Raw genomic sequence first — 25,929 nt, forward strand, 5'->3', positions numbered from 1 at the left:
CTGCTAACATGTTAGTAAGACCAACACCTATCCAACATTTATCTGGGAGACACCACAGGTGTGAGGAGGCACGTTTTCCCAGAGATCTACGTAGAGATGTGCGATTCTGCAGTTCAGTGAGTCAGTGTTGACTGCTCTGATAATTGCTTCAGTGCTCTTTGTTTGTGCTTGCATAAACAAGCGTGAAGATTTTTGCATTGTAGCACTTCTAGCTGTTCCACCGCCTTATGTTAGCACTAGTATTACTGTTGGTACAATATCAAGCTTCAGCTTGTCTGCTTCATTTCTACCAAAACTGCTGGTAGACTGTGGCAGACTGCAGCACTTGAGGGGGAATAGCCTGCTGCTCCAGAGGATAGAGGAAGAAGAGGAGTAGGAGGGGTGGCCTGTGCTGGTCTGCGCTGGCCTGCGCTGGTCTGGGCTGGTCTGAGGTCTAGGACAGGGATCATAAACGCCAGCCCTTCACAGCTGGTGTCCCGCTGGTTTTGGATTTGTCCCTGCAGCAACACATCTAATTCAAATGAATGCATTTTTAACAGACCTGCACAGAACTTGACAAGAAGTTGCTGGAGATCCATTTTATTTGGTGCTGCAGTGGGAAAACGTTCAGTATCTGTAGGACAATGACTCAGAGTGAAACTGATGATCTCTGGTAAAGAGGCAAGCAGATTTGTCTAATGTACCAGCTCTGGATAACTGTTCATGTCTGACTTCGAAAGACTGTGAGGCGGATCTATGTGATAAATCCATGAGGTAGATCACAGATTAACTGATACTGCATGGAAGAGTTGCTGCTCCTCCTTCCTAAAAACAAACTTAAATCACAATTTAATAATTTAACCTCAGTGGATTTTAAAGCATCCTTACGGCTCATTTATACTCAACACAGAAGACAGATACGCAGAAAGACACTTTTTAAAGAAATACACACCTGGATTTCAGATTAAACTTTAATGACAACGATGAGGAAGCCCTGCAACAGTGCAAGGGTAGAAACATAAGCTAATACAGTTTTAACATAGATAAACTAGCTTTGCAACTAGTTGACTGTGGGCTGAACCAAATCTAATGTACCCCTGGTGGCCGGTGGTGAACTCTGCACATTTGTCTGTCTCCTGCATCATTAATGTGTTTAATTTGTGCATTTTCAGAGGCTTTGCAGGAGGCACCCTATCCAGATGCCGAGCCACCTTAATGCTCCCCACTGCATCGCTGCAGATGCCACACTGAACCACATGTCAATGCCACACTCCTTTCTTCCCTCACTCATAAACCCCGAGATACTGGAACTCCCTCACTTGGAGCAGGAACCCAGAGAGGACATTCAACCTTTTCAGGCTGAGGACCAAGGTCCCAGATTTGGAGGTGCTGATTCTTATCCCAGTCGCTTCACACCTGGCTGCAAATTGCTGATCTCTTGCTGGAGATCATGACCCAACAAAGCCAACAGAACCATGTCACTTGCAAAAAAAAAGGCCACTAGGCCAGATCTCTTCAACACCTTGGCTGTGTATAGAGATTCTGTCCATAAAAGTTATTAACAGAATCTGTAAAGAAGGGCAGCTTTGAGTCCAACCCTCAGATCTGACTTATTGCCGGCAATGCGAACCAAGTTCTGACACCGGTCGTACGGGGACAAGACGGCTCATACAAAGGGGTCCAGTACCCCATACTTCCAGAGTTCCCACCACAGGAGTCCCCAGGGGACTGGTCAAATCCCTTCTGCAAGTCCACAAAGCACATGTAGACTGGTTGGGCAAACTCTGATGCCCCTCCAAGACCCTTAAAGAGGTATAACGCTGGTCCACTGTTCCACTGTTCCACGACCAGGAGGAAAACAACACTGCTCTTCTAGGGTTCCACTATTTCATGGACCCTCTTCTTCAGCACCCCTGAATAGACTTCACCTTGGAAACTGAGGAGCATGATCCCCTGTAGTTGGAGCAACACCCCAGTCTGCAGTCCAGAAGTGCTTTCCTCGATGTCCACATAATGCTGCAGAGGCCTGTCAGCCAGAACAGCCCCACAGCATCCAAAGCCTAAAAGACGCATTATGTAACTTTTTTCTTAACCTCAAAACTCTGCATCCCACACTTGTTTGATGACACAGTGACATCATGTGCATTTCTATTACCACTGCTACCGAGCAGCATCCCGAGGTTGAGAAAACGCACAATAGAACTTCTACATCAGGGTGTTTTGCTTCGGTTCGTGGTATAATAAGGAACTGGCTGTTTTAATGCGCAAATATGGCTGATTCAGCAAAGAAACACAAGAAGATTAAAAGAGAGAAACAAAACAAGGGTCATTGTAAGATGGTCTTTTGCTGGCTGGAGAGTGCTAACAGGTCAGGTAGGATGCAAGATGGATGCTGAATTAGCCATCAATAGGGGGCTTGTGACAGGGTAATGGCCAAAGTTCTGTAGTGCGTCTGTGCGGGACCCTGGGTGGATCTCATTCACCCCCAGGGACTTGCCACCAATATGCTTGTTAACCACCTCAGTGACCTCTGGTGGTTTCTGGGTATTGCTACAATTTCTGCATCTAGCAACAGACCCTGAAAACACACCAGTTTGCACATGTAAACAACTCAGGAGACAGACAAAAGCCTAAATGGCCTTTAGGGACATATTTAACATCTCAATGACCCAGGATTTTGTTCAAAAATACCTCGAGACTTCTGTGCCAAAGACATATCATGGATCCCAGTTGTATCAGTGACTGCCCCATGACTGAGGAGCATTACCGGAACACTTCCAAGCAGAAACGCTGCTCCTGATAAAATCTCTGGCCTTCACTCATCCAGAAAAAAGATTACTCTATTGGAACTTTACACATTGCTTGTGCTGATGGCAGAACTAAGCACTGGCCAACCATCAGTCTGTTAGTGCCAACATCACCACATCCTCCTCCATCCTCCCCAACGATGGCTGCCAGCAACACTGTATCCTCAGGCCACTTTTATGCAACACATGACAGCAGAGTTCATGCAGTGCTGCTGTTCATCAGCAACGAGTCGACATGCAAGCAGGAATTAACTTCAGGAAGAGATGACCGTTTTTAATGATGAGGACTTTGCTCCGTCTAAGAGTTTCACATCTGTTTAAGGACTTGCCTTCATTCTTGGAAACTTCTCCCAGACAGTTGTTTGGCACTTTCAGGGCACATCTTTTATGACAATTAAATTTACAATCTAAGAAAGACAAAAAAAAGGAAGATAGGGCTCAGCACAGGATTGAATTAGATGAATGATGCATCATTAATGAGGAACTGATGAAGAATGAGAGGCAGACACCATGAAAACTTTCTAAACAACCAACACAGGACTCATGAAAGCTACAAGCCTAGGTAGAAAACAATGGGTAGGACATTAAGTTTTGCTCTAGGATCTACCTTCTTTTTTCTTTTTAAATAGTTTTTACGTACGTAAAACAGCTGTTCCTATTTACCAGCTTATTTCAGTTCTAAATTCATGAAATTCTCTGATGCAAGTTCTCCAGATGTTGAATTATTTGATTTCAGAACTGTGATAAAGAAACCACACTGTCTCCATTGCATGTCTATTTCACAAATAACTCCATTTTCCTTTCAATATTCCATAAACATCCTGTAAATGAGGAGATACACAGTGTTGTGATGAGAGTAGGACTTGATGAGATGATTCAGACTACTGGAGGAGCATACCTTTGCACTGCAGACCCTGTCTGAAGAGGCCTTTCAGCAGCTTTTTGCAGTGCTGGCAGACAGTTGGTCGGGTGTACGAGTGGATCAGAAAGGTGTGGGGAACTTTGACCTTTGACAGTAAAATCTTGTCCAGTTCGATGGGACGTCCAATGTAGGACTGACAGCTGGATCGCCGCTCTCTACCAGGGAAATAGTCTAACTGGGTCTTCTGCTGTGAAGAGAAATGGCCATGGAAGCAGCTGCTGGTCAGAACTCATTTAAGTTACATGTCATTCAGCAATTCCAGCAGAGCTCCTCTAAAAGAAAATGTACACAAAGTAAAACAGGTTGAAAAATATTCTCAGGCTCGACACTGAATGGATGTACATTAAACCAAAACACCAGTTCTTTTTTTTCTTTTATCTCTGTCTAAACTATAGATACTAACAAAATGCAGTGATTTGTGAATCTCATGAACTCATCTTTTCTTCCCAGACGGTAAAACAGACATTTTATCATTTGAATTTCACAGTCGTAATAATCTTAATGGATAACAAAAATCTCTTCAAGAAATTAATAGCAAATTTGAAAAATTCCAGTCTGGTTTCAGAGCTTGTCAATCTGGCCATAGCTCTAAAACTGCTACAGAATGATAATCTCTTGTCCCTCAAGGCCAAACAAACCAGTTCTGCTGGTGATGTTGGCCCTTATGGCAGCTTGTCTCATCTTAGATCAGGGCTGTCAAACTCCAGTCCTCAAGGTCCCCCCCACTGCAGGTTTTTGTTGTTTTCCTGCTTCAACACACCTGATTAAAATCAAATAGATCCAAAAGTTACTTTCATCTTCTTCAAATTGATCCATTAATTACAGACAGGTGTGTTGGAACACAAAGACAACAAAAACCTGAAGGATACTGGCCCTCGAGGACCGGAATTTTACACCTGTGCATTAGACCATCCAGTTCTCATCCCTCGTCTGGCTCAGCAGGCTGGTCTTCAGGAAACAGTGCTTGCATGATTCAAGTCCTATATATATATCCTGATCTGGTCCTGATATCCTAGTATTGAATTTCCCTTTGGGGATTATTAAGTATTTTTCATTTCATAAACAGACAGGACATTTTCTGTCACGACAGGCAACTTGTTCTTTTCAACTCTGACCTCAGGTGTCCAACAGGGATCCATTCTGGGGCCTGAGCGCTTCTCATTATACATGTTACCTTTAGGACAGATTATTGAATGCTACAATGGCATTCATCTGTATGCAGATCATCTGCAAATCTATCTGCCAGTCCCTTCAGACTCTCCAACTAATTTAAACTTCATTCATGGCTGCTCAAAGGACATTAAACACTGGCTCTCTCAAAAGTTTCTCCACCTAAATAATGACAAAATAGAATGCATTTTATGTGATGCCTCCAGTAAGCCAAACACAACTGTTTCCAGTCTAGATCTTTCAGCCCCCCCACCTCAATCAGGCGGTCAAAAATCTGGGGGTAAAACTGACCTTTTGCTTGGAGTTTCACAATCAGGTTGATGCTCTCGTGAAAACAAGTTTTTTTTTACCAGCTTCATCTATCGTCCAAAGCAAAAGCTTTCCTCAGCTGCAGGTACCTGCAGAAAGCCTCCATGTCTTTGGGAGCTCCAGGCCTGACAGAATCAGCCAATCTCGCATCTCCTGTTTACAGCTTGCACAAAATTCTGCTGCTTGTCTCCTAACATGTCACTCCCATCCTGTCATGTCTGCACTGGCTCCTGGTTTAATACAGGATACAATTTAGTTAGTTACGGTTTGTTTTTAAAGCACTCAATGGCTTTGCACCTGTTTACTTATCAGAGCTGCTGAAACTCTACCAACCCAGTAGAGCTTTACATTCTGCTGGTCAGACTCTTAGAGGTGCCTCGGTCCAGGTGCAGGCAACGGGGGATCGGTCCTCTTCACTGATTAATCAACTGATTGTAAATATGGGTTCATGTGATTTATAAATAATTTAATTCTGTGTTTGTTTCCTTTTAACACATAACTGCCTCTTCATTTGATGAAAGTGGTAGAACTTACCTCCATACTGGGACTCACTGGTGACTGGAAAATAAGAAACAATATGAAAAAATGAAGAGAAAAGTTACATTTCTAAAAGAAAAAGAAGGAAGAAAAAGTTGAATGTTCTGCTGAGTTTTGGCCGTCCTGCCGCTTGCAGAGCCAGTTCATTCAGAACACAGTCATATCTCAGCTGGGAGTATTTTGGACTGACCAGTAAAGCATCATCTGCGTAGTGGGGGGGTGAAGGCTCAGCAGAGAGCGGGCGACCCATGCTGACAATCCCTCCTGTCAGCGAGACATTGGAGAGACGCCGCCTTTTCATCCCACTGCAGTTGTTGGGAATCTTAAAGGCACAGCGTTTATGATAATTCAGACCACAACCTGGAGAACAAGACAGCATCCTTCTCAATCCTCTTAACTTCAGCTCATTTTCTTACTGAAAAACATTTTGACTTTGAATGGACAAAGCTGTGGTACCTTCACATTTGAGCCCCTGTCGTACGAGTCCCCACAGCATCTCTCCACAGTGGTCACAGAAAGCCGGAGCTCTGTAGGAGTGGACGAACAGGCTGTGTGGACGAATCTGGAAGTCCTCCACTGTGGCTGAAGCTGCAGAAGATAGGAAGAACAAACCAAACCATTATCTTCATCAGGACATCAGGTCAGTGGAATCAATGGATCCTTTATAGTCCCCGCGTTGTGAAGAAGCCACTGTCATTCCTGAATCTGAAAACCTGAAAGCAACACACCTGATAAACTGTGACCTTAACACCAGTTGGCCTTGTTTTAAAATGATACAGAGAACCTTCCTGTCATGGTCCATGCTCTGTCAGGTCTCTTAAACCAAGTTCATTTGTCATTTGTCCAGCTGAACAACCCTGACTGCTCCCCCTCCTCACCTGTGCCTTGCACTAATTAAACCCTGTCCAGTCTCTGTTTCCCTGCCAGATAGTCAACACCCCTTGCCTTGTTGGGATCCAGCTGTTTTCCATGTTCAAGTCCTCAAGTTATGGACCAAGTCACAACCCTGAGTTATCCTTGTCTTGCCTTGCTCATGTTGGATCCTTCTTGCCCTCTGTTTGCCTGAACACCGACCCCTGCTCTGAACGACAGCCAGGGGTTCTTGTCTGCCACCCTTGGATAAGAAGTCTGATGTCTTCTTCTCTCAGTATGACCATAGTCTGTCTCCTTTTGGACATCGGATTACCTGCTTGTTGAAGTGTTTCCAGATTCCAGAGTTACGCGGTCTGGGAATGCCTCACACCACCAAACTACTCCAGGCTCTCCTTGTCAATCTCCAGCTTTCATCATTTTCAGTGAATCATCTTCTGTTAAAACGTTTACAGCTGTGTGAGGCTGAACATGTGGGTCTTCAGGGTTACTCCTAATTACTTAATTAAAAAGCATTACCTGACTGCATTTACAACCACAGATGTTGATATTGAGGCGTGAGCACTGAAGGCAGTGCAAAGCTGTATTGGAATTGTAGTTATCTTAGTTATGAATTGCAGTTTCGGGAGCCTGAACATGCTCAAAAACTCACCAACAAACTAGAAGGCGTGCAGGAGGGGCGGGGCTTCAAACTTTCATTTCTCGCCATGAAAAACAAAATTGATACAACTCTCACAGAAAACAACATATCTGCTCCAAATTTGACAGAGATGATGCTAGTCCCATCCCAAAGAGATTTATATGTCAGTAATAGGATTATTAACTAGTCACGCTCCCTGGTGACCGGAAGTGTTGTTTATTACCTATTTATCTGGCTTTCTAGACCCCACCAGGTTCAAATTGGGTCAGACAGCAGAAAACAAGTTGATGAAGAGATCTGGTGCACGTTGTGAACTTCGAAATGACACAGTGACATCTTTAATCACTATAAATCTCTTCATTTTGATCCGATCACCATCAAACCTATATGGATTAATCAGGTTCTGGTCTTGAAAAGATTCATATGACTTACTGGTCTAAGCATAAGCCCCACCCACTTCTAGCAGGAAGTGTTTTTTTCCCTACATACTGCTATCCTTCCCCTCGAAATAAACCTCAAACATTTGAAAACATTTACCGGCACGTCAAACCCTTTCAGGATGCCACAGGTGAAAACTCAAGTTGCCAAATGTGTCCATGGTGAAAGGTGGTCTAACGCAATGAAACAGGAGTACCTGTAACCACCTCGTAAAACTTTTGATCTTCACCAAACTTGCCATTGCTGTTGACAGTCATGTCCTAAACGCAGTGAGTTAAATACACTGTATAAGATGTGATAAACAGTATTTCCTTCTTGGTTCTGGTCATGATAGAGGTTTTCTGTCCTGGTTCTGGTCCGGATGGAGGTCTTTCTACCTAGTGCTAGTCCAGATGGAGGTATATATATATATATATATATATATATATATATATATATATATATATATATATATATATATATATATATATATATATATATATATATATATATTTATATGTTCACCGCTCCACAACAAGTCCACACCGTGACAGCTGTGGACGCTACAGAAAAGGTTTTTTCATCATGAAAAGAAACAGGCTGTGTCCAAATGTCAAATGTCCACACTATTCCCAACATAGTGTCCTATATGGTGCTCCTGCCAGTTTCTAGACGTGTTGAAATGTCCAGAGAGAAAAAAGTAGAGCACTGAAAATGACAATGTGAATGACAATATATCTTAAAAAGTAGTGAGCATCGATGGTCACTTGACAGGTCAATATAGACCACAATGCATTGCAGGCAGGAGCTCAAAGTGACACAAACGTCAAAGTAGGTTAAAAAAAAACTTAATTTCCCTAATTTTTTTATCCTTATTTGTTGAATATGCTACAGGGAATAAAATACAATATAAGAAAATAAAGGTTTTTTTTTTACATGAGTTTGGATTTGGAATGAAGCGTGGTGGTTGCCGTGGTGACAGCCTGTAGTCATGTGATCTGTGATTGGAAGAAAATAGCCAGCTTTGCATCCGAATCACCAACAGATGAGTTCAATTTATAGTTCACTGTATGGTGTGGTCCTGTGTAGAGGTCAGGGACTGGTGTGGACATCAGGACAGAGCCATACACTCTCCTCTTCCTCTGGTTGTTCTGGAACTGATTCAAAGCAAAGTCTTATGAACAGAGAAAACAACAATCTGCATCACATCAGCAAACAGATCTGAAGCAGGATGGGCTGCTAAATGGCAGCAGTCACAGGAAATGATGGTCAGACCAGTCACTATGGCACTGCTCCAGACCCCCTGTAGAGCTGATCAATGCTTATCAATAGTACAGTAGGGAGAACGGGTTTGGTGCCTTAACTTACAGCTGGACACTCGGCGCGACACTGGATGTGGTGAGAAAGAAAAGGCTTTTCTGTAACCTGCTATTCATGGGAAATTAATGGAACAGAATGAATGAGACATTATTGGCTATTTGGGAAATAGCCCAAATAGCCAATAGGAAGAGGGACGGGAGGCTGTTCGCACCCGCAGATGATGCCGAGGTTTTTATCCTTCTTCTCCTGCAATTGGCCTGCAGACTTGGCAAAGCATGATGGGTAGTATGGGAGACAATTTTTACTCCCTTCCCGTGTTTGTGTGTATTTCTAAATGTCTGTTGAATGTCTTTTTATTTTCCTACACACACACACACACACACACACACACACACACACACACACACACACTCACTTTGTGCTGTGGTCCTTTAGCAGAATGCAGCTCTGATTAAACATTCTGCAGCAGAAAATTACCTCCATTTATTCATATTAGTGTTTATGGCTTTTGTTTGGAAGGCCGACTGAGATTTGCACGTCTCAACAAGCCTCTAAACTGTTATTATATGCTTCAGAAAATGAGGTGTATCTGTGTATGTTTGAGTGTTCTTGTTTATGCTAACCCACAGCCCGAAAACAAACACTGTGGGTGAAGAACCAGCAGCCTGCATATGTTCAGTCACACTAGATGTGTTCTGTACACATGTGCAACACAAGAATAGTACACTAAACCTTCAAAAGCCAAATATAGAAATGGATACAGCTCAGTTTCCCAATTTTCCACTCTCCAACACCATGTTTGTCTCTAAATGCTGGCTGGCAACAGTCATGAGGAGCCGCTGCTCGCTAGCACTGCTGCGAACACACCATTCAACAAGACTCTCTGGTTGTTACCATGGAAACATCTTGATGGAATAAATGACACATTTAGGGATTTCTATAAAACATTATATTCCTCAGAAACAGATCCATCAGACAACAGCATTGAGGAATTTCTCAGCTACCTCAATCTTCCAAAGTTACAACAGGATCAGGAAATGGTTTTGGACGCACCCATTTCAGTAGGGGAACTACATGAAGCTTTAAAACACATGCCCAGCAATAAAGCTCCAGGACCAGACGGTTTTCCAGTTGAATATTATAAAGAATTTTGGTCTATACTAGCACCCACTTTTTATAAAATGGCTTCAGAAATTAAGGAAAAAGGTCGAATATCTCAAAACATGAATTTGGCTAGTATTACAGTAATACTAAAACCAGGAAAAGACCCCAAACTCCCATCTAGTTATCGTCCAATATCACTAATGAACGTAGATCTTAAAATAATCAGTAAAGTGCTTGCTACAAGACTAGAAAAAATAACTCCACTTATCATACATCCTGATCAAACAGGATTTATCAAGGGACGACATTCCACCACTAATACGCGCAGACTAATAAATCTAATTGATTATGCCACCATACATAACCTGGAAACTACAATAATCTCTCTAGATGCTGAAAAAGCATTTGACAGGGTGAACTGGAAATTCTTATTTGCAACATTAAGAAAATTCGGGTTTGGCTCATCGTTTATCGACTGGATAAAGATACTGTATAGCAATCCAAATGCATGCGTCAGGACAAATGATCAAACTTCTCACAGCTTCAGATTGCAGAGAGGCACCAGACAAGGCTGTCCACTCTCCCCCTCACTTTTTGCAATCTTTATTGAACCCTTAGCAGCTAGCATTAGACAAAACAAAGACATTAAAGGCATTAACTGTAGAAATATGGAGCATAAGACCAGTCTTTATGCTGATGATGTATTACTTTTCCTTCAAAATTCACAATCATCCATCTGTCAGACAATCGCACTCATCAATAAATTCTCATCAATTTCTGAATATTCCATTAATTGGTCTAAAACCACCGTTCTACCCATCAACTGTTCCTTCCATAATACTCCTGACACTGCTTTACAGTCAGGAGATATTAGATACTTGGGAATAAACATCTCACCCAGACTGTCAGACCTTATAAAGCTAAATTATGTCCCTCTACTAAAAACAATTGAGGACGATCTCACACGGTGGAAATCTTTACCCATATCACTAATCGGAAGAGTTGCAACTATAAAAATGATGATTCTACCTAAAATCAATTATCTGTTTTCAATGATCCCCATTAAACCTCCCTCCACCTGGTTTAAATCGCTGGACTCTAATGTTACTAGATTTCTCTGGAAAGACAAACCACCACGGATTAGTCTTAAAAACACTCCAGAAGACTAAAGATAGCGGTGGCTTAGACTTGCCTAATTTCCAAAATTACTTTATAAGCAATAGACTACAATACATCTCTAAATGGCTTAAACCTAGCTATCTAGATGAACCATGGCTTAATATAGAAGAAGCTATGTGTGAGGATATGGCAATTTCAGACCTGCCATTTATCAGCACAGCTGTCAAACGCCAAAAATGCTTTAAAAGCATTAATATCAGCTCCTCACTAATGGCCTGGTGGGAATTTCTTAAACTAACCAAATCCTTGCTTATTCCATGCAAACTTACACCTATTTGGAACAATCCCGACATCCAGCAAAACCGGAAAATGATAAACTTCCCTCAGTGGAAGAATAAAGGAATAAAACAGTTAGAACATTTAATAGAAAATGGGAACTTTCTCCCTTTTGATACAATTACTTCACGATATGAAATCAGCAGCACAAAATTCTTAGAATACCACCAACTTAAATCTATTATAGGTAAGAAATACACCCCTGATCAATTAAACTTGCAGCTACCTATCAGGGCTGCAGAATTCTTAAATCTCAATGCCCCGAAACTGTTATCCAAAATATATAGATTACTATCAAAGCTAGACGATTCCATATGTCTCCCAACTTCTAAATGGGAAGCAGACTTATCCAGTAACTTTGACCAAAATGAATGGTCACAAATCTGTTCAAATACATTTACAATGACTAAGAATTCAAACATGCAACTAATACAATTTAAAATTCTGCATAGAACTCATTATACAGGACACAGGATGTTCAGGATGGGTCTGTCACAATCAAACATCTGTCCACACTGCACTGGCAACACGACTGACAGCTACTACCATGCTTTGTGGTCTTGCCCACCTGTCCAGGAATTCTGGTTTCAGGTATGTAAAGATCTGTCAAATTGCTTCAAATGTAACATCCCTACAAACCCCAAACTGGGCCTACTGGGTTACTTGGGTGAAATTAACATAGAATTTAATTCTGCAAACTTAATCCTCACCAGTTTATGTATCGCAAAGAAAACTATCCTTCTAAACTGGAAAAGCAAACAAAGTCTGTGTATCCAGCAGTTCAGAAATCTCTTATTAGATCACATCAGTGTCGAGATGATGTCTGCCTCCTCAAGAGATCAGTCAGCTGAACTTTATTCCCTCTGGTCCCCTGTGATCTGCTCCATCACTTAGTATGGGGGGAGAATGTGACCTTATTGCGCTCGGGGTTGGTGGCCGGTTGGGGTTCTCTGGGGGCTGTGGGTCTGTGGTGGGCTCCTGGGGGGGGGGGGGATTTTGACTGCTCCATTGCTGGAGTGGCTAGGTTTCTAGCCCTACTGTGGACCTGGATGGGCCAGCGGCTGGAGTTGCCGCGCAGCGGCAGGGCGAGGTCGCTGGCGGGGGATGGGTTGGCGGGCGTGACTCCGTACGGGCGCCTGTGCCGCCGTGGGGTGGGCTGGGCGGGGTCCCGGGCTCCGGTGCCCGGGGTTGTCCCCTGTCTCTTGGGGGTGGGGGGTCGGCTTGTGCCGGGGGGGGGGCTGGGCTGACCTGGACCTGCCGCTGCGGCGGCGGGCAGGTACGTGCTCTGGTGCCTGGTTGCGACCCTGGGACTTGTTGAGTGGGGGGTGTTTGATAGTGTGGATGGGATGTGAGTGTGTATGGAGGGATGTGTGTAGGGGGTGTGCGTTGAGGACTGGTGGCGGTACATAGGTATGTGGATGTGTGTGGGTGGGGAAGTGTGATGATGCGTGTGTGGGGGGGGGTGTCGTGGTGTCTGTGGGGGGGATAGTGCCGTGTGTGTAGGGGAGTGGGGTGATGCGTGTATGTGGGGAGTGGCGGTGGTGCATGTATACGGGTGTGTGTGTGGGGGGGGGGGGGAGGGGGGAGGGGGGCGTGCTGTCTGTGTGTGTGGGGGGGGGGGGGGCAGGGGTGTATGTATGGGGGAGTGGGTGGTGCATGTGTGTGGTAGGTTGGTGGATAAGTGTAGATATGATGGATGGGGAGTGGGGGAGATTTGGATGTGACGTGGGGGTCAGGAGGATGGTTTTAAGGGTGGGCTGAACGGGTGGCTGGGTGGACCTGAATGTGTCCGGAAGTGTGTGTGTGTGTGGCTGTAGGTGTGTGCTGAGACAGTGTGAAGTGCCGATGTGTGGACAAGGGGGTCTTCATGTCCCCAGGTGGGGGTGTCCTCTGTGAGTGAGGGGGCGGTGGACAATCGGTCTGGGATTCCCCTTCTGCCGCCCCGCCTCCTCTTTGTCCTCATGCCCCCCTTCTGCATGTGGTGAGTTGGTCCCCTCTTGGGTTGGTGATGACTCTGGTTAGAGTCGCCGAAGGCTCTGGTTACGGGGATGGCTGTCCCCGGCTTGTCCTGGTCCTTGGGGGGCCCTGGGAGTAGGGGGCATGCCCAGTGCTGCGGGCGGCTCACCTTCTGGAGGAAAGCTCACTTTCCTCCAGACTTAAATCCCTCAACCCCTCTTCCTCCCCGCTCCCCATCACACACAGGCAGGGTATTGGGAGGTGTGCACGTGGCGCTGGGTGGTGAGAAAGGCCATCAAGGTGGTCTTGATCGCTGCACCCAGCCTCGGCTCACCTCCCAGTTTTAATTACACTTAGACACCAAACACCAAAACACTGACGACTCACATGATTAGGGGGAAGAGCATGCGGTGTATGGTGGGCGGGGCTGCTTAGGTGGTCCCTCTCCCAACACCGCGTGGCACTTCCCTCAGTTTTAATTGCAACTAATACATACTTCACAATCAGTCATAAGTGGGGGGGAGGCAGGGACGATAGGGTCTTCTCATGCCCCTGCTCTCGGGGCTTTACTGGGGGGGGGGGTACGGGTGGGGGAAGAGTGCCGTCCATTAGGCCTAAGTCTGGGCTGGCCTGGCTGTAGGAGGGTTGTCACCGGCCCTGGGGGGGTGCTGGGTCGGCTGCATCTGTGGGGTGGTGGGGGGGACGCTGGGAGTGGTGGGCGGTAATTATGGGGGCCCTGATCGGGGCCATCCTGTCCTCTGCCCCCTCTGAGGTATCTCACATGGGACATGATGGAGGGGTGAGGTGAGGATGTGTGGGAGTGGGTGTATGGGGTTACAGATGGATGGTGGGATGGCTGGGGGGGATTAGGGTTGGGGATATAGGTGGGTAGGGGATAGGGATGTGTGAGGATGAGTAGATGTGTGTGTGGAGGGGTATGTTGGCGTGTGGGTTGTATTAGGGGTGTGCCTGTGTTGGAGGAGTGAGGGTATGTGTGTGTGTGTGTGTGTGTGTGTGTGTAGGGGGGGGTGTATATGCGGAATGGGATGTGTGAGTGAGGGTGAAGTTTGGAGGGGGGCTATGGGTGGTGGAGGGGTGTTTGGTGGGGCATGTGTGGTTGGGTAGAAGTAGAGGGATGGGGGTGGCGGGGTGTGAGCGGTGTGTGGGGGGGGGGGGTGAGCGTGTGTGGGGGCGGGGGCGATTGGGGTTCGTGTGACTTGGTATGGGTGAGTGAGTAGAGGTGGGGTGGGGTTGTATATGTGATGGATGATGTGCATGGATTGCAGAGGGTTGTGTGGATGGGGGTTGAGAGGGGAGTGCGTGTTGGGGGGGGGGGGGGGGGGGGGTATGCATGTATATGTGTGAGGGGAGTGCGTGTTGGGGGGGGGGGGGGGTATGCATGTATATGTGTGTGTGGTTTGGTGGTGGGGGGGGGGTGTCCTGTACCTGGGGGCGCAGCTGGTGCGCTGGGGTGCGACCTGGCTGCCGCTGGGTGGCGGTCTGGGGGTCCTGGTCCTCCGTCGGTGTGGGCTGTGCCCTCTGCCTGCGGGGGCGGGGGGCTGCTCACGGGCTCTTGGGGCCCTGGGGCCTGCGCTCTGTCTGCCCTAGGTGGCCGGTGCGCGGCGGGATCGGCCCTTGCCGGCCTGGGCCTGCTGGGGCCTGTTCCCCCTGACTGCGGGGGACTCTGGTTGGGCACCTCCTTCGCCACCTCCTGGGCAGATGCATGGCTGGCTCTGGAGTGGGGGGGTTGGGATCTGTACCTGGGGGTGACTGTCGGTTACCCGGGTCTCTGGGTTCTCCTGGCCTTCCTCTAGCTGTAGGCGGGCGGGGTCACATTGGCATGATCACTCTTCTCTAAACACGTTCCACTCTGAATGTTCTGCATGAATGTTCTGCATGTGTCACAGTCACTGAGTCATCCAGCAAGTTTATTCACTAACAGCAGGTACCTCTCTTTCTGTCTTTTTGACTTAACTTGCTAGTTTCTGGTCCTCATGATTGTCAACGGTTTTGTTCTCCACGAATCTAGAGTTGGCTTGTGTGGGTGTATATATTTATGTGTGTGGGTGGGTATGTATGTGTGTACTTATGTGTATGTGTATGTGTATGTATGTATGTGTATGGATATGTATATATGTATGCATATGTGTGAGTGTATGTGTATGTATGTGTATGTGTGTGTATGTGTATGTGTATATGTATGTGTATGTATGTGAGTATGTATATGTGTATATATGTATATATATATATATGTGTGTGTGTATGTATGTGTATATGTATGTATGTATATCTATCTTTATGTATGCATGCATGTGTACATGTGTGTGTATGCATGTGTATGTATGTGTATATGTATGTATGTATGTATATATGTATATATATAATGTATGTGCGAGTGTATATACATATATATGTAGGTGGGTATATATGTGCATATACATGTATGCATTGATCTCTTTCTTTTGTTTTTTTTTTGTTTTTTTATGTTCTCTTTTCTGTTCTCTTTCTGCCCCTTTCCTGTCCTTTCCGGTCGGGTCCAGCAGCATAAACTCTGTAATACAAGCTATTATCCAAAACAAATTGAAAAATAAAATAAGAATCAAGAAATACAAGGGGATCATTACATCTACAAAAGTTCCCCTTGGCAAAATAAATTTGCTCAGCAGAACACAGCATCCAGAACATCAGTCTGCTTGCTTAAATGCTGGACAAGACAAAAAAAAAAAAAAAAAAAAAAAAAAAAAAAAAAGGAAACAGTGGTCATATGGTGTCGCTGATGATAACCATGGCCGAAAACGTCTTCATATTTACAGAAATGTTAGCAGGTAGCAGATTTATTCCCCGAAATTACACAAAAGGAAAAACACAGATGATGAATTTGCTTCATCTGCTCCATGCAACCTTTGACCTTGCTTCAAAGATTCAGCAGAAGGAAGATGACGGTGGTGAAGTAAGAAAAAACTTCCCACGACCCCCAGGTGTCTGATTCCAGTCCTGCAGGGCTGCTACGCTTCCCGGATCCAACACACCGGATGCAAGTGAACGTGTCATTGTTAAGGAGATGCAAGAAGCAGTTTGCAACAGGTGTGTTGGAGCTGGGAAACAACTAAAACCTGCAGCATAGCTGCCCTGTAGCACCAGAGTCTGGCACCCTGCTCTGAACTGTCATCAACATGGAAATCTTGCATAACAGGACTTCTCGCTGCATTTAGGCTGGATTTTATCGCAATTGCTTCAAAGTGTAACAGAGTCTTTACCTGGAGATGTGCGGAGGACCAAACTTTCCATAGTAAACTCGTCTATGTTTACCTACATTGTTTTTTTTTCCCACTGTAATTTAATGATAAATGATAAAGAAAATATATGAGTTGATGGAAAAATTAAATCACACATTTAATCTTTTATTTCCTCATATATTCATGTGTTTATTTGTCTTGATGCAGTGTAACAGCACCTCATTTGTCTTCTATATCACCGTTTTGGAAGTCCATCGAGCGATTAGTAAATGAAACGTAAGTGAGACGAGTTCTTCATTTAGGTTTAATAAATAATGTGCAGAATCACATGGTCAAACATCTCAGACTTCAATCAAAATTACTTTAATCTGACCAGTTACGGCTCACCAGCAGCATTTCAGTTACGCAGCATTTTTTAGCTTTTAGTAACTAATTTATGCATTTATTAAGTTTTTGAACAAAAAAAGCGTCAGACCTCCAGCCAGCAGCTCATTTCCAGCAGATGTTCTGGTCCTACATCCATCTTCTATGGATCTACGATCAGATTCCAGATCCATTGATAATGAATCCACAGAGTCTTGGCTTCATTGTGGTGTTTGTTGCATGTTTGTTCTATTGCAGTGATGAAACGTTTCTCCTGTTCTGGATGGTCGTATCCAGTAAGTTGTTCCTGTTCTGGATGGTAGTATCCAGTAAGTTGTTCCTGTTCTGGATGGTAGTATCCAGTAAGTTGTTCCTGTTCTGGATGGTAGTATCCAGTAAGTTGTTCCTGTTCTGGATGGTAGTATCCAGTAAGTTGTTCCTGTTCTGGATGGTCGTATCCAGTAAGTTGTTCCTGTTCTGGATGGTAGTATCCAGTAAGTTGTTCCTGTTCTGGATGGTAGTATCCAGTAAGTGGTTCCTGTTCTGGATGGTAGTATCCAGTAAGTTGTTCCTGTTCTGGATGGTCGTATCCAGTAAGTTGTTCCTGTTCTGGATGGTAGTATCCAGTAAGTTGTTCCTGTTCTGGATGGTCGTATCCAGTAAGTTGTTCCTGTTCTGGATGGTAGTATCCAGTAAGTTGTTCCTGTTCTGGATGGTAGTATCCAGTAAGTTGTTCCTGTTCTGGATGGTAGTATCCAGTAAGTTGTTCCTGTTCTGGATGGTAGTATCCAGTAAGTTGTTCCTGTTCTGGATGGTAGTATCCAGTAAGTTGTTTTTGTTCTGGATGGTAGTATCCAGTAAGTTGTTCCTGTTCTGGATGGTAGTATCCAGTAAGTTGTTCCTGTTCTGGATGGTAGTATCCAGTAAGTTGTTCCTGTTCTGGATGGTCGTATCCAGTAAGTTGTTCCTGTTCTGGATGGTAGTATCCAGTAAGTTGTTCCTGTTCTGGATGGTAGTATCCAGTAAGTTTTCCTGTTCTGGATGGTAGTATCCAGTAAGTTGTTCCTGTTCTGGATGGTAGTATCCAGTAAGTTGTTCCTGTTCTGGATGGTCGTATCCAGTAAGTTGTTCCTGTTCTGGATGGTCGTATCCAGTAAGTTGTTCCTGTTCTGGATGGTCGTATCCAGTAAGTTGTTCCTGTTCTGGATGGTCGTATCCAGTAAGTTGTTCCTGTTCTGGATGGTCGTATCCAGTAAGTTGTTTTTGTTCTGGATGGTCGTATCCAGTAAGTTGTTCCTGTTCTGGATGGTAGTATCCAGTAAGTTGTTCCTGTTCTGGATGGTAGTATCCAGTAAGTTGTTCCTGTTCTGGATGGTATTATCCAGTAAGTTGTTCCTGTTCTGGATGGTCGTATCCAGTAAGTTGTTCCTGTTCTGGATGGTCGTATCCAGTAAGTTGTTTTTGTTCTGGATGGTCGTATCCAGTAAGTTGTTTTTGTTCTGGATGGTCGTATCCAGTAAGTTGTTTTTGTTCTGGATGGTAGTATCCAGTAAGTTGTTCCTGTTCTGGATGGTCGTATCCAGTAAGTTGTTTTTGTTCTGGATGGTAGTATCCAGTAAGTTGTTTTTGTTCTGGATGGTATTATCCAGTAAGTTGTTCCTGTTCTGGATGGTCGTATCCAGTAAGTTGTTCCTGTTCTGGATGGTCGTATCCAGTAAGTTGTTCTTGTTCTGGGTGGTAGTATCCAGTAAGTTCTTCCTGTTCTGGATGGTAGTATCCAGAACATTGTTCCCGTTCTGGATGGTAGTATCTAGAATGTTGCCGGGATCCACATGTATCTTTGGTATCTTGGAAAACGAAGTTGAGAACCTCTACTGGATTTTCTCACCATTTCTGGTGGAGTCATATTCAGAAATACTAAAAAATGGTTCCATGTGACAATGAGGAAGAATCCTTTACAACATTCCTGATCCAGATGCGGATCCGCATCAGAGTCTAAGTTAGACCGACCCTATTTGACTGTTCAGAGCCAGTGTGATTAAATTAAAGGCTGCGTCTACGCAGAGAGAACTTGATCTTTATCCAGTTTTATATGGTTGTATGTAGACATCTTGTCCACATGGAACCATCTTTTTGGGAGCCTTAAAATATCATTTTAAACCAGGCGCCAAAGGGAAAAAATGGGGACATCAACATCTACCACACAATATTTTAAAGCATCTATTGAACAAAAAGTAATCTTCCTGCAGGAGATTCACTGAACATGTGAGGAAAAGATGCCCCTGGCAGAGCTGCCCATTCGCAGGTTTTTTTCTTCTCTTTCATGCATCAGGTCTTTGTTGTCATGGTGACAGACCTCCAATCAGTGCGTCAGCGAGTTGATTTATCGCTCTTCTAGCTGTTAAACTGTAAATGGAGATGACTGAACCCATGTTGCTCCTGATGGGATCATATGTAGATATGACAGAGAAAAGGTTGTGGCTCTCTAGTGAGGAATGGCAGGAAAACTGTGACTGGCCTACAAACCAGCTGGGTGGCTGAAATGGCCATCCAGGTGGACTGAAAGTAAACAGACACACACAAACTTTACTCTAACTTAGAACAAGTTTAACTTCAGGTTTCATTTCCTACAAGATTATCCTTTAATGAGAGGAATCAAAATAGTGACATGTGAAGGTGTCCACACTACTGAGATAAAACATAAATATATCTCGATACGAGGAAAAGGATCAGGCACAAGTTCTCTCCGGGTTCAAGGAAGCCTTACTAAACCATTTTTAAGACCTCTTTCAGACTGTTTTGATCAAATATACGACCTTGCATTCATAAAATGGCAAAGAACATGAAAGCACCTTAAATTAGTCCTGTCCAAAACTTCCTGGAAGCAACAGTGCTGAAAACATGAATAACTGTGGATGTCATGCAGCATACAGTGCACAGCATGCAGCGAGCAGCCTACAGCCTGCAGGCTGTAGCCAACAGCCTACACCCAGCACCGGTCGTATTAGAGTTAAACATTAATAGTTAACAATGACTGGAGACAAAGCACACTTTCATAATAATTTGTAAAATTAAAAGAAGCAAGAAGATCCCTGGTTCGATCCTCAGCTGGGGCAAGGCTTGGACAGTGGCCTTTCTGTCCATGTTCTCTCTGTGCGGTTTTCCAGCTTCCTCCCACCATCCAAAGACATGCATGTTGGGTTAACTGGTTACTCTAAATTGTCCATAGGAGTGTGTGTGAGTGTTTGTGTGTCTCTGTGTGTCCCTGCGATGGACTGGCGAGCTGTCCAGGGTGTACCCTGCCTTCGCCCAAAAGCCAGCTGGGATAGGCTCCAGCATCCCCGTGTCCCTTCATTGGACTCAGCAGTTAGGATGATGAATGAATGAATAAAAAATATCGATGTTCACATCACAGGATGCAGCAAGCCTCATGATTTAGTTTAGTACATGGACAGCCGTCTCACCTGACAGTATGGCCTCCACGAGGTCTCCCTCCTGGATCTGAGAAGCTGAGTGCAGAAGTTGGAGGATGTTGTCTGACGTCTGGTCATGGCGAAACAGCAGGATCTTCTCATACATCCCATAGAAACCACACTCTGGCAACTGACAGAGACAGGGAGGTCAGCTGGATTCAGCTGCATCATCTCACAGACCTGCATGTTAAAACTCTGATGTGAAAGATTGTTTTCATTTCCCCTCTCCCACTGCGCTGACTTTTAGTGTTGCAGGGAAGTAAAAACCATGAGGAGATATTATCCCTACAGACTGCAGCAATATTTAAAACATCACATTAGAGATCTGGGATGAAGGAGTCTGGACCTGTTGGAGTCCCCATGATAAAGAACTCTGAAGAGATATATATCCATATAATATTCTCAGAGTAGGGTAGGCTGTTCATCTCTCCAGCTCGGGTTCTCTACCAGAGTCCTGGGAGGCTCCTCTTCAGTATCTCAGCTGTTCCTAGGACTGATCTCTTCTGGACGGAGATGTCTGATGTTTCACCAGGTATCTGTTGGAGACACTTCTCCAGTGTGGGGGACATGGTCCCCAGTGCTCCCATCACTATGGGTACTACTGCTGCTTTCACCCTCCAGGCCTTCTCCAGGTCTTCCTTGAGGTCTTGGTACTTCTCCAGTTTCTCCTTTTTCCTGATATTTCCATCATTGGGGTTGGATACATCGATCACTATGGCTTTCTTCTGCTGCTTATCCATGATCGCTATGTCCTGGGTCGCACTTCGCCCGGCCACACAAGCTCTGCGTCACATGCTGAGGGACCAAGAGCACAATGACAACAAATGGGCAACTGGAACACAAACTAGACGGCACTGGACACGAGATGTGTACAAGACTTTGTTGGGATATATACATATAGCCAGCAGTTAGTAGAAACTATGTATGTAACCGTGTGTGTGTGTGTGGTGTGTGTGTGTGTGTTTCTGGGAAATAGGAAGAGGTGTTGAGAGAGATTTAATGCCTTGAGAAGAAATTAATGGTCTTTATGACATTTCTATGAGAACAGATGAAAATGTGTCTGATAAATATAATGCCCCCCCCCCCCCCCCCATATGAACAGCTTGCTGCCTACATGTATGCCGGGCGTCCTACAGCAAAGTGTCAGAACCCAGTGAATCTTTGTGATGCTGCTTTCACACGATGAACTGATCCAGATAACGAGGATGCTGAAGCAGAAATCTGATGACATTTACAGGCAAAATGATGAAGAATCTGCATGAAGATCTACCCACAGACATTCAGACGTACCAGCAGGTGGGACTGCTGGAAGACCACCATGTTGACCTGGTCTGGCTTTTCCTAACACTTCTAACAGAAAACGACTTCTTTCATTTTTATTCACGCCTCCATCTACCTCCTGCGTGGATGACTGTAGGTCTTTTGTCTCCACCCACGTACACACGAGGCCGGCAGATTACGGCTGGTTCTGTCTGAAGAGCTTTCTGAGCTTCATTCAAACAACAACATCCAGTTTGCCTTCCTTCATGAACATCTCCACTCTCCATCTCTCCTTATCCACTGTTTCCACATGTTTACCTAAAATTCTCTATCGTGGCTCCAGGGGTTCGTCAACGTTCATTTCCATGTCTCAGAGAAGTTCCAAGCTTCATGGTTTCAGGTAACGGACTGTTGTAGTTCTGCGGCTGATGCCGGTAACCAGAGCGAGTTCCAGAGGCCGGAACATGTTGCCAGGATGACATGAAGCACCGAACCTTCCTCTCACACCACGGCTGCTTGCATGGATTTAAACAAAACACCCTTTTTCTCATTTTTACTGCTCCAACAGACACTGCAGGAGCTTTTAGGTTTCAGAGAAACAGTTTGTGTTGCAGCTTTCTGCCAGAGATGCAGCTGAAGACAAAACACAAGAAAAAAGCTTGTGATGAGAGAGATGGAGCTGCCAGAAGCCCAGTCCATTCATTGTTTAGTCCTTCACCTGCCTCTCAATTCAGCTCTTCAATGACACACTTCATAGATACGTCTTTATGTGTGCTGTTACCATAGCAGCCGCGCTGCTCTTGTTGTCATGGAGACAAAAGCACAAGGCTGAATCCTCTCCATCTTCCTCATCTTGTTATATTATATTGAGCTTCAAGTCTTTCTGTGCTGGACACGCTGTGCTGCATGTTGGACTCCAGGTCCTGGACTGGCCCCCCTCCAGCAAGCTTTTCTCCAAAGTCCCGACTTATCTCGCCTCGTAAACCCAAAACCATCTTCTACCTCAGCAGATAAACATCCCAATATTCACCCCTGAGGCTGCTGATCAACATGTGGCAGAAACGGCTCCCTGCACTGAGTTTCTCTGAAGTCATGCATGTGGTTTAGCTCAGCATCAGGTCTTCCTGCCTTTACAGGGTGGCTGCACATTTATTCACACCTTCACAAGTCATCACCTGAGTCCCCTGCAGGTACAAGACATTATGATAAATGTACCACAACCAGACAAATGCCCTGCTTCAATAAAATCACACAAAGTATGAAAAACAAATTTAAAATGGATTTATCATCAAATAAATACATATAGAATTATAAAATAAATAATAAATTAAAAACATCTACCATTAGAAAATCAATGTCATGTCGTAATTCTCCCAGTAAACACATGCAGATTAAACCATGAACAATTTAATAAATACGCTACTGAAAAATACTTTTCTCCACAAACTAAATATATGTAGAAGAGTTTTTTTTATGATTATTACGTTTGTTTTTACAATTGAAAATTGTCATTGAAATAAATAGATGGAAACTTGTGAAATATTGTCCCCTGAATGCGTTCTCCATCAAAAAATGACCATGTTTTCATTTATTTAAGCCTTTTTTGTTTATGTCATTGTTTATATTTTATATTTTGGATGAAACAACGTTGTTTAGATGTTTGTAAGAGAAATGTCAGAAAGGAATCTCTAAAACTTGTATTTGGTAAAGATTTGCAATTAAAGTTTTAATTTTATGATTTGTTAAAACCAGTTCCTTATAAAAGGATGTTTCCTCTGTGACGTCATATGACGCCCAACGGCTGCGTATGAAATCAGCAGGTTCATCTGTTGGAAATGTCCAGTCTTTCAGCTGCATCAAGTTATTTAACCTCAACTGATCAATCAACGCTGAACTTTTCCATCTGCTGCTGACTTATGAAAAATTCCTCTCGTGTTTGAACTTAGCTTCAGCTTTTTTCTGTTTATTTCGGTTGTTTCTGTGTTCGGATTCAGAAATGAGCGAAAACCGAAGCTAATCAGCATCTGGTTGGATCACGGCGTTCTTTCATCACACTGAAAGTTGTACTTCAGAAAACATCAGAAGTGTCATAAAGTTCAGACCTTATTCAGGTTGCTTACTTTGGTTCTGGAACTAGTTCTTTATCGAATGGTTTTATTAACACGTCAGACTATACGAGCTGCATTCACACCTGCTGAACAGGCTGAAAGCAGAAGCTCGCAGTGAAACCAAATGAAGAACCAGTATGAACAGGGATGAACTGGTTCTTCTGAGGGAGTCAAATCTTTGAAAAGATCCGGATCTCTTAATGAATGAATGAACTGTCCACTGAAAATATAATTGAAATTATGGAAATGAATTATGACAGAAAAACAAAGAACATGAATTGATTAAAAAACATAAAACAGACAAAAGAAGATGCAGAAAAAAGTAAACAAGTGTTTGTCTATTGTCCCATGGACGGAGTGTCTTTCCATCTGCAGAAAACTTCACCGTCTCAGTCATCATCTGTTGCCGGGAAACACGCAGAGACCAGCTCCAGCTGTGTGTTCGCACAAAGCAGGACACGCAGACTAAACCCTGACGGGACACTTGTAGCATTTCTCGGCAAGTTTCTCAACCTGGATTCATCCTTCAGGGAAGGATAGGAGAGGAAAAGGTGAGGCTGGTGTCATATAAGGCTCTTTGATCATTACGATCATCCGTCAGCCAGGGAAAAGCTGCCGGACCAGACGCCATCGGCCCTCGAGTGCTGAGGAACTGCTCCTGGCAGCTGTGTGGAACCTGAGCCTGCATCATCAGAGGATCCCAGCGTGATGGAAGACCTGCTTCCTGGTCCCAGCGCCATGGAAGATCCATCCTATGGAGCGGCTGGTGCTGTCACACCTCAGACCTCTGGTGAGCCCTTCCCAAGATCCACTGCAGCTTGCCTTTGAGCCCAAGGTGGGGGTTGATGATGCAGTGACATTCCTGCTGCAGAGGGCCTCCTCCTCCTCCTCCTCCCTGGACAGACTGCACACCGCGGTGCGCCTCATGTTCAGTGACTTCTCTTCTGCCTTCAACAGCATCCAGCCATGCAGGTGGACGCCCCCCTGACAGGTCGACCACAGTTTGTGAGACTGCAGAGCTGTGTGTCTGACTCCCTGATGAGCAACACTGGGGCTCCTCAGGGACCTGTGCTGACCCCCTTTCTGTTCACCACCTACACAGCGGACCTCCACTTTGACTCTAAGACATGTCGCCTCCAGAAGAACTCGGATGGCACGGTCATGGTGGGCTGTGTGGGACATGGACGTGAGGACGGACACAGGGACCTTGTGGAGAGTTTTGTCAGGTGGTGCGGGGAGGAGCACCTGCAGCTGAACGTGACAAAAACAAAGGAGATGGTGGTGGATTTCAGCAGGACTAAATCCGGTTCCTCCCCAGTCTGCATCAGAGGGGAGGATGTGGGAATAGTCCCGTCTTACAAGTTCGAGCTGGACAGTGGACCGCAGTGGTCCACAAACACTGATGCTGTTTACAACAAGGCCATGAGCAGACTCAGGTCCTGCAGTGTCTGCAGCAGGATGCTCCACATGTTCCATCAGTCTGTCATGGCAAGCGCCATCTTCTGTGGGCAGCAGGCGTCAAGGCGAAGGACGCAAACAGACTGAATAAACTCATTAAGAAGGCGGGGTCTGCTGTTGGCCTCAAACTTGCCAGGCTGGAGGAGGTGGTGAGGGACAGGATGCTGACAGTCATGGACAATCCCTCCCACCCGTCCACACACGAGGAGCAGAGTCCTGTGGCCTCGTTGCAGGAAGTCCTTCCTGCCGTCAGACTTTATAAGTCATCTCTTTCTGTCAGAGCTGTGCTCACACAACTGCATCATCTCAGGCGCCTCCCATTCAGGTACATTTATCCTCATTTCGGTGCTATGGAAACGTACTTGCTGCTATGTGTGTGTGTTTATGGGACCTATAATAATACGCTATTTATGTTTTTAATGTATATGCTGCTGCTCCAATTCAATTTCCCTACAGGGTAAATAAAGCAAATCTTATCTTATCTTATTTTAATCCACAAGAACTAATGATTCTTCAAAACCTGGTTTCTGATCCAGAACATCAAG

General features: G+C 44.8%; 1 protein-coding gene across 1 annotated transcript in view; it reads right to left on the reverse strand.

Annotated features, from left to right (window-relative positions):
* The window catches only part of prkd1 (protein kinase D1), a gene marked incomplete at both ends in the record, with an annotated part of 104,393 nt that overhangs the window by 59,581 nt on the left and 18,883 nt on the right, over positions 1–25,929 (reverse strand). The window contains 6 exons of the mRNA XM_079262707.1: positions 3,116–3,193; positions 3,685–3,895; positions 5,722–5,745; positions 5,915–6,084; positions 6,181–6,312; positions 20,550–20,688. Coding sequence (XP_079118833.1) covers positions 3,116–3,193; positions 3,685–3,895; positions 5,722–5,745; positions 5,915–6,084; positions 6,181–6,312; positions 20,550–20,688 — 754 coding nt within the window. The remainder of the gene's footprint in view (positions 1–3,115; positions 3,194–3,684; positions 3,896–5,721; positions 5,746–5,914; positions 6,085–6,180; positions 6,313–20,549; positions 20,689–25,929) is intronic.

The sequence above is a fragment of the Telmatherina bonti genome (assembly GCF_933228915.1).
Source record: "Telmatherina bonti genome assembly, chromosome: 22".
NCBI lineage: Eukaryota > Metazoa > Chordata > Actinopteri > Atheriniformes > Telmatherinidae > Telmatherina > Telmatherina bonti.